We start from the raw sequence: 15969 nt of genomic DNA, 5'->3' as shown, positions 1-15969 counted from the left end.
AATGGAGGTAATGAAACATCACAAAACATTTGCAAATGATGTTTGCTTAAGAGAAGCCTTTTCAACAGCCACCTTAAAATTTTCTGAAGTGGTATTGGATCGTCTACATTTTTTGCAAGCAATCTGGTTTGACACAACTTGTATATTGAACATAAAAGAAATAAGAAATAATGTGTTAACTTTAAATAAACATGCACAAGTAGAGATTTTACATATAGGTAGGACTATAAGTAATACTATTATGATTTAAGAATAAATTATTAAGTAATAGTAGTCCACCCTGAATTGAGACCCTGTAATGTCTGTTTTTAGTGACTTTGTAAAATTTTACCCTATAACTAATAACTAATATTTGCAACGTAACCTGACAACCTAACAATGAAATAATACCAAAATACATACATTTTTTAAAAGTTAAACCAACAAATACATTCTTACAAAATAATTACATATAATTCATTTTTTTAAAATTTTCATTAGTTCACTTTGAAACACGCAGTATGGAAACTAACCTGTTTGGATTCCAAGTCAGAAATTAAAGTAATGTGTTTGATTGTGAAAGATACATGTATGTGTGTGTGTATGTATATATACACACACATACACACACACACACATAGTACATATCCTAAACCCCACCATTTTTGCTATTACACTAACTTAAAAATTCCGTTGGCGATACCTGCCTAACCCAATTTTTTGAAAATCCAATTAATGGTTCAAAAGTTATTGATGAACAAAGTCACAAACAAACATCAAACATACATACAAACAAATGCAGATCACTCTAGTTGTTACGGAGACCTCGCTTCGCTCAATTACAAACTACACGTTACCTTGAAACAAGAACCATATCACCAACAAAGGCTTCACAAGCTTTACTAACGAACTCTAGGAATGCTAGTTGTTGATATCCAGCAATGATGGCATTTTGGAAGGGACATAGTCAATACACCAGCCCAAGAAAGTTTCTCTTCCGCTTTTCATTCTGTCAATTCCAAAGCTATAGATACCAGTTTAACTTTATATATGTCATCACTGGCATCAAAAACATAGAAAAAAGCAACTTCCTATTTGTCAGTAGATAATAACAGTCCTGCATATGGATCAGGCAAGACAGATATAGCTTTATTTTTATTTTGCATAACTTTTTAATTAGGTATTAGGAATAATTTAGCTTTTTTTTCTTTTAGTTAATTATTACTGAACCAATTTTAAACTAATGTAAGCAATCTAACATTGTCTTGATAATTTACATATTCAACTGTTGTGTTTATGGTTGAAAACCTCTCGGAACAAGCGTGTACTAAATGATTTATCTTGATTAGACTTATTGGACCTTTGTTACCCACTGATCCCATGAACAACTTAAATTTTATTTACTACTGCTATATTGTTTCCTTTTACATTTTCATGCACCTCTGCCTCTTAACTGAGCTTATCACTGAAGTATGGTACAGGTTTCAAGTGCATAAATGCTAGTATTTTAAAAACTTGAAACATCATCACTTGGAAATTGGAATATATGTTAAGCATTTAAGAATCTTCACAAGCTTATGGTTCCTTACCAACAAACAGTGTTTAAAACAATTTAACCTAAAACATATGAAATGCTACACAGTTTTTAGATAACATACCTTTACTGTCAATACATACGCATGATCCTATTATTTATTGATAGTGCGAAATTCCTACATAGTAATTTTTCAGTCAATGCATGTTGTACAAAATTATTTTTGTCTGTTTATATAATCAGTACATTAAGACTTTTCTACAGTGAGTATTTAAAATAAACGACAACAAAGACAGGGAAATGCACACTGGGATGGCAGATAGAGCACGGCCGGGCTGCACACAACTGCCTTATCTCCAACAACCACATATCAGCATTCCACACTAAAACCACCCACTGCTGTGCTTCACGTGTGTGCAGTCACATCCTCCATCAGCATGCGCTCACTACGCCTTCACACTGCTATCTCTGCACAACTGCCTGCAATCGTTACTACACACTTAAGCTTGCAAGTAGCAGATATATAACCTGGTTTTGTAGATTTATAAACATACTGAAGATTAAGTTGGTAAATTAAATATCTTTAAACATTTAACATCAAGATGAGCCCAAAAGAAAGAAAAAAAAGTCTCCTAGATGTCATTACTTTCCTGGCAACACAGAGCCTACAAAATCCAATTATCATTATTGACGTGACATCTAATAACTCCATGAACGCTGGCTGCATGCACAAAAAAGTGTCCCGTAACACACATTGTCACATTACACTGTGTCCCATTACGCTCATTGTACGCTTGCGCCGCATCTATCTCTCTTCCACTCCATTGGAACAACCATCAATTTGACTTAATCTTGAAACACTCCCATTCGTTTCCTATTTTTCCTATCATCATCCTATCCTTAACAGATTAACACAGATTGGAAGAAGTTAAATAGCAAACATGTATAAAAGTTATAGTTAAAATAATCTCTTCATTAAAGTAATCAACATATTTGAATTAATGAGTGCAAATAAATGTAAATTTATCAATTAAATTGTAGATTTCATTTCACTCCTATGTATCCATACAAAATAGTGATAATTCAATAAAAATGATTCAATTTTATTCATAAAAGTATGCAATCATTTAATCAATGTTTTGTTATGACCTTGTCACGTTAAACTATCGTCCGTAAACCGACTTTACAGAAAACCAATTTTATATAAATTTTCACTTAATCATAATTTTTTTTGATTTTAACTAAAAAAAAATGTATTTAGCATGTTTGCAACTAGCAGAGCAGAGCGGATGAGGCCAGGGGTGGGGGGCTGGGAGGGCCGAGGCGAGCGTCACAGCGAAGGGCCCACGGAACGAGCGGTTGCAGTCGCAGAGGGACGGGGGAGTGTACCTGAAGTCGAGGCTCAGGTTGCGCTGGTGGTTGCCGAGACGCGTGCGGCAGTGCACCGGGGGAACTGCTGTAAGCTTCTGTCGCTTGGTGATGATGGCGGCAGCTACTTCGCTCATGTTGACCGGCACTAGCGCGCAGACACAGTCATCTGCCGGCCATGGCTGTGTGCGGGGCAGGTCCTGCAACACGCGTGCCGTGCTCAGCCCGGTCTCCGCCGTGCCTGCCTGACCCTGTGTGCTCTCGGGGCACACGTCCACTTGACAGAGAAGGTACACAGGTATTCAGCCCGATGAAGACTCAACAAGATATAGGCGGAACAAAAAGGCTATGCATCACTGTAAGTGATTGCAGCTGAACTGAAAATCATGTTTAAAAAATGGTATTTGTTCAATTTTACCTTTACCAAAATAACAGGGGGTGACACCCACAAAATTGCATTCAACATTTGTACCTACCAAATGTTATGAAAATTGTATTCCATTTTATTGAAGAATATAACTTAATGAGTGAAAACAGCACTATTATTTAAACTACAGTGAAGGTTCTTTGATCTGGCACCATGGGACTGTGACCATACCAGATTAGCGATTTGGACGGACTATAAACATCAATGTAGATTTAACAGGAACGCCAAGGAAAAATTAATATATAGTACAATGGTATTTAAAATAAGTTATAATAAGCTGTTCCACAAAAAGAATAAATAATGAGGAGCATTACTGTTCAAAAAGTCTCAGATATAAAAACCTATACACTATAACAAACTCTGAGCGAACTAAAAACGTCGGCAGAGCAGTAATTTGACCTGGCGACCAAAATCAACAGCTGGAATCCACCCAAACGTAAGCGGCTTGATTGGCATCGGGTCACAAAATGTACCGAACAATAGAATGCCGAATGAAAGACCTTTCACTGTACCAGAACACACTGTATCAAATGTGCATATGATTACGCAACAATTATAACCTTCCTGGCACAAAGGCAAGACTATCTTCCTTCAGAGGAAACACATTGAAACCATAAAACATCCAGACAGCAGCAAGCTGCCTTGTTCCGAGAGCTCGTGATGTGTACCAGTGTCCATAAAAGGCACCCAAAACTCATGTACATCTAATAAACCAGTCAAAAAAAATTATTCTCATGCTAAACGTTTATCCCTGGCACAATCAGTCAACTACGATTCTGTGTAGTAATTACTGTGAGCAGAAGTATTTCCTGCATCCCAGGCCTTGCTGCTAAAGAACTTGTATGCATTTTACACAGGAACTACTTCCTGGATAGTTGTAACAAAAGGGATGTTTTTATTCATTTGGTTGTATGTACTTCTCAATAAGATAGCATCAAACACCAATAACATCGGAAAGAACAAACGTTGCAGATTATTAAAAAGTGTCAGCCTGTGTTGTTTTGTGGAAGAACAGGGATTATTAAAAAAATTAGGTTCAAGTAAATAATTCCATAAGATGTAACACATCTGCGATATTGCGGTTTACATTCTAATAGTTTTAAATACTATTAAAAAAAAAAACATGAATTTAAAACTTGATTTTCATGCGTGAATATACCTAACTTTGAGAAATTTAGTTACACAGTAAGTGAAGTATATAATTATTAATTCTCAATTTCCATAGCAAATTATCTCCCGAAATATGAATGGATAAATCAATGAATTAGGGCTGATGGAGTCATCAGACACAATGAAGGACGAGGTGAAGAGTGGGAGTACAGGAGTACTGCAAATGAAACCCCAATGGCGCACTGCAACATCACAAAAATCCAGGTTTGACACCACTGGAAATTGACCCTGAATGGACTCGGAAGGAGGTGAATGATTCGACCACTCAACCACCATAAGGACTAATTTCTGAAGAATCTGCAGAGTACAGTAGAAAAAGAACAAGCTGAACTGAGAGGTAACAATTCATACATTGCTTCCAATATATTATTTCATGCAGCAGGCAGGTGCTGGTTAACAATTTATTGTAACTATTCACCCTGTTATTTTAGTTATATATAAATCTTTTACATTACTAACGAAGGTTTAAGAATTTGAGAACTGATCTAAGTTCAGGAAATCTTCCACAAAAAATTATTTCCTGGCTTATTACTAGAGTTGCTACTACTACAGATGCTTGTGGAGATTGTATGTGTATGTGGGTGGAGACATTGAGACAAAAATTTACTCTCCCCACTGGAGTTTGGCTCAACAGTGGCTCTCTCCACTGCTCGTCTCTTACCACACACCTCTGGCTCAACACACTGCCTCGCACTACTGGCTCAACACACTGCCTCGCACTACTCACTCGTCCGCCACACACACAACACAATCCTAGCTGCTTCGGCTCTCGATGCACCAGTCCACGCACACGAAGCACATCACCCGTCATCCACTTTCGCTCACCAAGGGATCACTCCCCTCTTCACTTCACTGCTCTCATCGCTCCGAGGATTCACCAGTCTCGCAATCTTGCCGGTGTCGCCACCAGACTCTCCACTTCCACACTACTCGCCACAAGTCGGCCTCCATAAAGGTCTAGTAGCCCTCTGAAGTGTCACGTCATCAGAATCCCTGACTTAACACTCAAATCTCCGAGAACAACGGAGTCCTAGTTAATACCACTTCACGTAGATGAGCTCTGGGAACGTGTCGAACCCTCAAGAGACGCAGAGAATCTTCGGGCTCAATGGGAAACCACTGGGGAAGGGGAACCACTGCTAACTGTATTAGGCATGTAGCGGTAATGGAGTGATGGGCACTACCTACATAGCGCGTGGTCTGGCTGACCAGTATCGTCGCTAGAGTCCTCATAACATTAAGTAGAGACAGAGCGAGACAGGAAACATGAGATGGGCCAGATATGAGTCACAGGACGTGGCTGGTAGAGAAATGCTTGGGTCATCAATCCTTCAACTGACTCGCACAAGCATTAGAAAAATAAGCCCAACATGTTGAGAATCTTTGAATGAAACCAGAGTGATCAAAACTTGTTGTAATAATAAAAATCAGACTTTTTTATTTAGTTTTAATGAAATTGTAAATCCTAAGAGAAAATTTTAATGGTTTGATTCACAAAATTTGTACTGCTTGCAGAGCTTTCTAACAAAAATTACAAAAAAAATTACCATTTTGACATGAATAATGGAAACTTTTATCAATACAATACGAACTAAATGAAAATGTCATGTTTGAAACTTCATATAGTACAACTTAGTAATTCAATGTATTCCCTTATATGTATGTATGTATGTATGTATGTATGTATGTATGTATGTATGTATGTATGTATGTATGTATGTATGTATGTATGTATGTATGTATGTATGTATGTATGTGTGTGTGTGTTGTTTAGACACTTGCCACGCCATCTCAAGCAAAACACAAAACTTTGAAAGCAGTGACAAAATTCATTCTTGCAGTGATCTAGCGCCTAGATATGTGGTGCGCAGTACATACACACATAATACAAAATTACAGCTTATTCTGTGATGAGATCATTTCCATACTGATAAAATTGTATCTCTTGATGGTTTTGTATCCCTATTGATGAGAACCTAATTCCTTGATGAGCTCATATTCCTACTGATAAGATCATATCCCTACTAATGAGATCGTACACATACTGATTAAATCGTATCTCTTGATGACATCATATCTTACTGATGAGATTGAATCCCAACTGATGAGAATGTTATCTTTGATGTTTTATTGTATCACTTGTTGGTATCATATTTCTACTGAAGTAGTCATATTCATTGACGTGGTCATACCCCTTGATACGATCGTATTGCCACTGATGATAATAGTACCCTCTCATGAGATTGTATCCATGACGTTATACTGATCGACGTAATATCTACCTTGGCATTAGTGGTGGGAGGTTAGTGTACCAGCTGCCAACACAGGGGGATGGTGGATCGTTATTTTTTTTTGCTCTTACTTGATTTACATCGAGGCTTCACTGCCTGTTTTTTAATTCAAATGTTACTAAAATTGTATTTTTTGTTTTTAATTTATTCATTTTTCCTGAATTCATAGCTCAAAAAAAACAGATTTTTAAGATGCGGGACATGATGTCATCCAAGATGACGATGGAGGTCAAAGTCAAAGATCTCCCCTTGGAAGCTTACTGAAGGCTTGCAAATGGGGAATTTAAGCCTCTTTGGGGACATTTGAAACCTCTGGCCATTTTTTGTAATAAAATAGGAATTTTCCCCTTGAAATATAAAAATTGTTATTTTTATGATTGTTCAAAAAAATTTTTGTGGAATGTTTTTCAAAAAAAAAAAAAAAAAAAACTGGAAATTTTGGAGAATGGTGTATATTTTTGGTCAATTTTTAAGGTCAAGGTCATCCAAATTTGTTGCCTTCATGTCACAATCTAAGATGGAGGACATCGGCACCGGTACCGCTAGCCTGAACCTGCCATAGGACATACATTTAAATACTACTCAAATGAATTGTTATATGGTTAACTTTATAATATGGTTAACTTTATAATATTAATCCTCAACTACAACTCAATATAGCATGAGCCGGATTTCTGGATTAAAATCAAGTTTAACTATCACAAAACATCAGCTAGTGTGTAGGCCTATCCAATTTACTTTATGAATATTCATTTGCAATAAAGCACAAATTTTACTTAACTTCCGAACAACAGTATGAATCATATGTATCTTACACTAACCTAACGTTTACCAAAAGGAAAATTATTTTATTATAAACTGTTCTCGTTAATTTAGTCTGATGCCGAGCGACTGATACCAAAAACAAATGATATAATTAAGTAATTTGTTCTGTCAAGGAGAATAACACAAATCCATTACACTATTACTTGATATTTATGAACATAATTTATAAGACGTGACTGGCTATTGTCCTGCGGTATCTCTTGGATGTGTCTCGGGAAGAGTCGTTATCATCTGTTTAGTTCGGTACCTTGGGTCAGCCAAGTTGAAGATCTTGGGTCGAAATCGGCGTGGCAGAACTGTAAATATGGTATTGGCAGCTCCAGACTTCCTTCCTTCCCTGACAATCCCTTTTCTCGTACTGGTAGATGTTCGTAGACCCGTAGTTATACCAAATCTTCTTGAAGTAGACTTCATACCCGGAATTTTGTTTGAATTTGAATCACATCTTATTCTTGTTCTTTATTCTGGAGTATTCAGTGTTTCCTAATTTGTCAGAAACTTTGACGATTCAGCTTGTATTCTTCTGTTTGTATGACGAATTATTCTTCAGGACAAACTCAATTTTGTTATTTCTTTTAAATCTTATTAATGATGACCATTTGGTAGCATATAGGTACATATTGATGGTAACTATTACTCATATTACTTTAAATTATATTATTAATTCCTCGGTGCTTTATCATACAAAATGTCTTTATAAGGTTTCTAGGCCAACAGAAGATTTGATTTAGATGGTTTGTACTGTTCAAAGTTTTTTTTTCTGTTAATAGTCCTCAACGATCGAAACTTCCTACCTCCAGAGAAACATAAGTTACATCGTCTTATGCTTAGCACTAATTAATTCCTTTTGACCAGATTACTGTTCACGTTACTATTTTGTATCATTTTCACAATATTAATTAGTTCTAGTAAAGACAAAACACTCATTTAAATATAAGCTTTTAAAACTAAATCATGAAATAACAAACACTTAATACATATCTTCATGTTCCACAGACAAAATAAGAAATATGTTCCTTTCATAAACACAATAATTGTTCTGTGGATGCAGGGTTTTACTCTTTATTTTAATATATAATAGAAAGGTATTACTTCAAATATTACCCTTTATAGTTTCAAGTAAAATTAAATATTATTCTATTTCCACAAAATTCAGCTTATTAATATATTTTCACTTGTTAATATTAATTGCTTTTCTTTTTTTCTCCATATATCTTTTGCAGCTTTCGCTTGTTTTTTTCGTATCAATGGACAAAAACACCGAAGTTTACTTCAAATTTGTTTACCCATTTATAATTTAATAATAAAAAAAATAATAACCTTAATATATAAAATAAATATTTATTTTTATTTCCACAAAACTTTACTTCACTTCTTCCTACTGATGGTCACTCTGTCCCTTGAACCTTGAAATTTTTTTTGTGACTAATCTTCAACGTCAGACACCAGCCCGCTACCCATGGGAGAAACACAATTCCACGCGGCCTAAGGGCAGTGGGTGCATGCAACACAGGCTCACTACTGAAAGGGCCAAAAGAAGAGTGTTGTAGGTAACTGTAATATAACAAATTAAGTGTTACAATATTACATTTAGTCATCTCTTACAGAAGTTAGATTAAATTTACTGCATGTTATGAATGTATTTGACATGGGAAGATTTGCCGACAGCCATTTTAAAGTTTGACGAGTTATGCATGTACGCTTGTGATTGGGCTTCCGCCCAATGTCAAGGAGTCACACCCACCCTTCTTTATTCTCTCGATTCCTGAAGCCTCCTCCTTAAGTCCTTACCTTCTCTCATAGCAATCATCTTCCCCCCAAGCCTATTGCATCCCCACCCCGTCCCGTTCATCTTCACTCCCGCCCTGTCCCGTTCTGTTTGTCTCCACTCTCTCTCAAACTTCCACTCATGATCCCTCCTTCCTCTATACCCCCCTCGCTGTCAAACCAATTTTGCAGAATTACCTTGCCCCTGTTGTGAAAGCAAGGTATAATGATATAGAACCAAATTAGTTAACTCAAGTTTACTTACTCTTTAATGGTACATTGTTCATACAAACAAAACATATTATCACCATAAAAAAAAACAACCGACAAAGAAAGTCATGGATATCAACATCATGCAAACAATGTAAACAATGTATGTATAATATATGAAGTTTGTTCTCAGTCACAACACTCCCACTAGAACATACTTTGTGAATGTATTAGGTCACTGATTTGAGTCCCATTCCTTGAACACAGAAACGGTGTTTGGTGACTGGCAGGCCTTTGGTCAGCACATCAGCAATCATGCCAACAGAACCTTGATGAATCACGTTGATCACCTTGTCTTCTACAAGCTGACGTATGAAATGATGTTTTGTGTCAATGTGCTTGGTTCTTGCTCTATAACCAGGTGATGTCGCCAAATCAATTGCACTTTTACTATCACACAAAATGTTTATTGCTCCATGTGAACAAATATTGTCTAACTCGCCTATCAATCCTCTAAGCCAAAGTACCTCTTGACATGCTGCGGAGAGTGCCATGTACTCGGCTTCTGCTGTTGACAGCGCTACAGTTCTCTGCTTCTTGCTACTCCAGGTAATAGCACCTCCTTGCATAGTGAAAACGTAGCCAGTAGTGGAACGTCGATCATCGATATCATTTGCCCAGTCTGCATCACAATGTCCTGTAATGTCACTGGATTCACTACTACTGAATTCAAGCTTGACATCTGCTGTACCCTTCAAATAACGCATGATTCTTTTTACAGCCACCCAGTGAGCCTTACAGGGGTTACTACTGAATCTACTAACTGCATTTAATGCAAATCCAATATCGGGCCTGGTTCCCTGATAAACATACATCAAACTTCCAATAGCCTCTTGGTAAGGTACGTTGCTGAACTCTTCAGGTTCTTGTGATTGCAATCCCATATTCTTCGACAGCCTTTGGTTGATGTCACTAGGGCAGACTGCTGGATTGCATTCTTCCAAGTTAAACTTGGACAGCACCTCCTTGATATAACCTTCTTGATCAATCCAGATCTTCCCTGCAGTACGGTCCCGTGTAACTCTTATTCCCAGAATGCATTTGACCTCTCCCAAATCTTTCATCTTGAATCTCTCCATCAATCCATTTTTAATGGCATTTTTGGTTTGGCTGTTGTTGTAGGCAATGAGTAAATCATCAACATAGACAGCTACAATGACGATGCTCCCACTTTCTACCTTAAAATATATACACTGATCTATCATTGAACGAGAGAGCCCAATCTCTTCCAAAGCTCTATTTAGCTTCTGATTCCATGCTCGACTACCTTGTTTAAGACCATATATTGCCTTTGAAAGTTTGCAAACCTTCTCTTCACCTTCTTCAAAACCTTTTGGCTGAGTCATATATATATCTTCCGAAAGATCTCCATGTAGGAAGGCTGTCACAGCATCCATGTGATCAATGTCTAGGTCATACTTTGCAGCCAATGCTAAAATTATCCTTATTGACGAGTGACGAACTACAGGAGCAAATGTCTCTTCATAATCAATTCCTCTTTTTTGAGCACAACCCTTTGCAACCAGCCTGGCCTTATAACGTTCTATTCCTCCTTCTGTGTTCCTTTTGGTTTTGAATACCCATTTGCAGTCGATGGGTTTTCTGTCAGCTGGTAGGTTTACGATTTCCCATGCGTTATTCTGTCTTAATGAGTCAATTTCTTCCTTCATGGCATGAATCCAATGTTTTCTCGCAGAGCATGCTAGAGCTTCCTCCAGAGTCTGAGGATCAGCAGAGTCAACATTAACCTTGTACATGATGAAGTCCTTCATTTGTTTTGGTTTCTGGGCTCTACCAGAACGTCGGAGCCGCTGATCTTGTGTATCATCACTAATTTGTTCCTCGCTACATACATAGTCTTCAATTGCACAGTCTCCCACTTGACTGAAGCCTTCTTGAGCCTCAAAACCCTTAAATTCATTCAAACTATCTGTTTCATGGCATGAATTGTCTTCAACATCATCTGGTACCATGATGGGAATGTCTTCCTTTAACTGGAGAGATGCAGTTGGAATAGGTTTAAACACATCCTTTTCAGCCTCACTGTGAACTCTGTGAACTCCTTTATTCTCAATGAACACTACATCACGACTCTTGATAACTCTTGTAGTTCCCTGTTTGAGAAGTCGATATCCTTTGGAGTTCTCACAGTAGCCTACAAAGATGCATTCTTCACCCTTTTCACTAAATCGTCTACGTCTTTGCTTGGGAACGTGTGCAAAGGCTTTGCACCCAAAAACTCGCAGATGTCGCAAGTCTGGCTTGTGCCCACTCCAGACCTCCTCTGGTGTTTTTCCAGCTAACACTCTAGAAGGGGAACGATTGTGCAAGTAAGCCGCTGTGTTCACTGCTTCAGCCCAAAAAGAGTAATCCAGCCCTGCCTCGATGAGCAAACAACGTGCCTTCTCCACAAGAGTGCGGTTCAGTCGCTCTGCTAGACCGTTCTGCTCAGGTGTGTAGGGGCAAGTGGTCTGATGTTGGATTCCAAGTTCCTTCAAGATCATCGATAGTCCACTGTTGACATATTCACCCCCATTGTCTGTACGCAATATTTTGACTTGCTTATTTGTTTGTCTCTCAATCATGGATCGAAAATCCTTGAATGTATCTGTGACTTCACTTTTAGATTTTAAAAAATAGACGAATACCTTTCTAGAGTAATCATCTATGAGAGTGAAGAAATAGCGGGAACCTCCAATCGACAACTCTTCCATTGGACCACAAATGTCAGAATGCACTAACTGCAATGTGTCAAGTGCCCTTGTTCCTTGATGCTTGAATGGGAGTCTTTGCTGTTTGCCTTTTACACAAGTAGTACATGTAGCACTGTCCACGTTCGAAAAATTCAGCCCCGACGCGGATCCATCCCGCAACTGTTTCATACCCCATCGGTTCAAATGACCTAGCCTTCTGTGCCACAGAGCACTGCCAGAAACCGATCTGGTACAATTGACTCTTTCTTCAGATAGGTCCAGCTTGTACATATTGTTCACTAAAGAGCCTGTAGCCACCAGCTCCCAGTTAGTATCATAAATGCAACAACCCTTATCAGAGAACAACACAGTGTGGCCATGCTTGACAATTCTACTCACAGACAGCAGATTAGTTGAAACATCAGGTACAAACAAAACTTCCTCTGCCTTAACAGTATCTACCTTTCCAGCTACAGATACCTTCAAGTGTACATCTCCTTTGCTTCTAGCTGGCAGTCTATTGTTATCCGCCATCATGATTTGATCATTTGTATCTTCACGAGTGCCTGATAGCCAGCTGAGTTTTCTTGTAATATGTGCAGTTGCCCCCGAATCAATGTACCATTCCTCAGTATCAGCATTTCCTGTAGTGAGGACAACATTCAGAAAAGCACGGTGACCGGCGCCTTTATTTTCTGTGCCCTTGTGCTCTGAATATCTTGCACGTTCAAATCGTTGGGGGCAATGACGTGCTATGTGGCCATACCCATTGCAGTCAAAACACTTGGGACCCTTGTTGAAATCCCTCCTCGCCTTGGAGCTGTAGAAGGCAGACTCTTGTTCAGGAACTCCTGGTTTTCTTGCAGTTACTTGGACTTCTTGCAATAGTTTGGTCTTAATAGAATCTCCAGTAATAGGCGCTCCTGAACTTTCTAGTCCCATTATCATTGGCCTATAATCATCTGGCAACCCGGCTAACAATAATGTTCCAATCCACTCTTCACTAACCTCAAAATTAATGCCTCTGAGTTTGTGTGCAGTAGTTATAATACTATTGACATACTCTTCTACAGAAGTACAGCTTTCTAACCTAGTCGTAATTAGAGACCTTAACAATCCTACTCTTCTTGTTAACCCTGAATCCTGAAAAGTATTCTTCAACTTGTCCCATGCCTCCTTTGCTGTACAAGTGTCTTGAACATGTACATAATTTACAGAGCTGATTGACAAAATAATCTTTGCCCGAGCGCGTATAATCTTCTTGTCATCCTTTTCTTCACCTGTGACACACTGCCACAATTCTTCATGTTCCAGATAAGTTCTCATTGCAAACTGCCAAGTATTATAGTTTTCCCGTCCGACCAACTTTTCGATCGTCGTCAATGAGCTATGAGCTTGTCCTGCTGCCATATCTAATACCATGTTTTCTTACGTCTATATCATAATTTCATAATATATATCATAATTTCACGTTTCTGGGCCCATAACCTGTTGTGAAAGCAAGGTATAATGATATAGAACCAAATTAGTTAACTCAAGTTTACTTACTCTTTAATGGTACATTGTTCATACGAACAAAACATATTATCACCATAAAAAAAAAACAACTGACAAAGAAAGTCATGGATATCAACATCATGCAAACAATGTAAACAATGTATGTATAATATATGAAGTTTGTTCTCAGTCACAACAGCCCCCCCCCCCCCCCTTAATCTTAAACCTAAACCAACCATCCTCACTATTTTAAAGGGTAATTGTTCCGTATCATTTATCCAAGTTTATCTCTTGATTCTGATGGCATGATCCTATATGAATGATCCTGTGGTACACGATGCTTGCTTTTTTTTATTTAGTACCTTGAAATATCATAACAAAGATATTACAACACAAACATAATTAGGAAGTAAAAAAAAATCATTTTTGGATTTTTATTTGATCTGATAATAAAAATTCATTGTTAAATCAAAAATGTTATATTCAGGATCTTTTAATGTACTAAATTAAAATCGCAAGTAACATTTATCACAGTATCAATATATTCAGGATCATGCCATTAGGATCAAGAGATAGATTTGGATACGCGATAAAAATCTTCTATCTTATAAAGTATTCTAAATGTAGCTAAGCTAGCCTACCATCAAAACTATTGTATTTTCAATATAGCTACATAACCTAACTACTCATTAAAACTATAAACTACTTAAAGCTCACGATAACTTCTTGGAGAATTGGAAAAGTTGTCAGAATTTACATAAAGAATTATCAAATTTTAATTTCTTTCTTTGAAAAAGAAGCTGTCCTTCAGAACCAATACAATTTTTTTTCATAAAGTTGCAGCTTCCCAGGTTTACCAATCAATTATGATCTGTGAGCTGCAGGTTGGCAGCCACTAGAGTAGATCATACAGTTACCATAAATGAAGTTATATGTAGTAAGGAATTTTTACCACGGTTAGGGCTATGTTAGTAAGTTTAGTTTTGGTACTAATTATTTCAAGTGTTAACAAATTAAATTTTGTTTTAGTACGGCCAAATTAATTTACTACACACTTACATAATGGTAGCATCACCAAAACTCATTTAAAAAGCACTAACAAAAATAATTATGATAAACACGGGGAAATACTACATAGCTGTCTCGAAATAGTAACAGCTTAGTCACACAAATGTAAAAAAAAGGGTGTGCCCATTTTATGTATGTAAACAAACAACTAGAAGTTCCACAGCAATAAACATATGTTTGGGGAAAGAAATGCAACGCAAAACGAAAGCCACATTTACCTCACTCAACTAATTTTTCTTGATCCACTTCCGACTGGCGAGTTGCTTTCTACATCCCAAGGATGTCTTGACATTAACACATGCATGGAGCATCATATCACATAACTGGACGCAAACACAAGAAAATACAAGAAAGCAAAAATCAAACCATATTCTTTATTGATATTTACTACTTAACACCGTACCACAATATTCAATATTTCTTAAATCAATTTCCTGAGTGTTAATCACCTCCTTCGAAACTATTTGACACAACGTCCATATTAGATTAATCCTTCAAGATTACCAACTTAAACCTTTCAAAACACGTTTCATAATAATTGTTATTGCCAAAATACGGATTATGCTATTCAAACAACATATGAAAACTCTTTTAAAACTGCTATTTATTTATGTAATAACGTTTTGTGCTTAAATAAAGAGTTTGCATGGCAGTTGTGTGAAAACATTCAACAAATTATTTGTATACGTTGGCAATTCCAAAACTGAAATTTGTTTGGGTGGGGAAGGTCACACGCTGAGTGCAGTTGCACTCGATTCCTTTTGAAGGTAATCGCTCTAGTTCTGGGACGCGATAATTATTTTCGCTCTTCTGACTTTCTAAGATACTTTATCACACTCGAATGCCTGGGAAGAATCTAATCGGAGGTGATACATAAAGGGGCCCGTCTAGTCGGGGTCTCTGTGCGTTAGAGAGGCGTGATGATAGATAAGCGCGATGCTTCCTGTTGCTTCTAGCGCGGTATCGCCTCTAAGCGCAAGGCTGTGAACTAGCGCGCAGTCCCCTCCTTTATCAATGCACGCAGTCTTCTCGTCGTCCGTAGGACAACTGTGACATTTGAGCGGGGACCGTAACATTCTA

General features: G+C 37.5%; 1 protein-coding gene across 3 annotated transcripts in view; it reads right to left on the bottom strand.

The window, feature by feature from the left end:
* The window catches only part of LOC134542643 (phosphatidylinositol 4-kinase beta), a 98479-nt gene extending 83104 nt beyond the window's left edge, over positions 1-15375 (bottom strand). For 2 of the 3 annotated variants that reach the window (XM_063387048.1, XM_063387049.1), the window contains exons 1-2: positions 15108-15375; positions 2903-3081 (exon numbers count right to left, since the gene is read on the bottom strand). In XM_063387048.1, coding sequence (XP_063243118.1) covers positions 2903-3018 — 116 coding nt within the window. In that variant the 5' untranslated portion in view covers positions 3019-3081; positions 15108-15375. Of the gene's footprint in view, positions 1-1637; positions 1778-2902; positions 3082-15107 lie in introns of those variants that run through there. The other variant, XM_063387050.1, reaches the window with a different exon arrangement.
* Positions 15376-15969: the final 594 nt, after the last annotated feature.

The sequence above is a fragment of the Bacillus rossius genome (genome assembly GCF_032445375.1).
Source record: "Bacillus rossius redtenbacheri isolate Brsri chromosome 9 unlocalized genomic scaffold, Brsri_v3 Brsri_v3_scf9_1, whole genome shotgun sequence".
Lineage (NCBI taxonomy): Eukaryota > Metazoa > Arthropoda > Insecta > Phasmatodea > Bacillidae > Bacillus > Bacillus rossius.
This window is presented reverse-complemented; position numbering and strand designations above follow the sequence as displayed.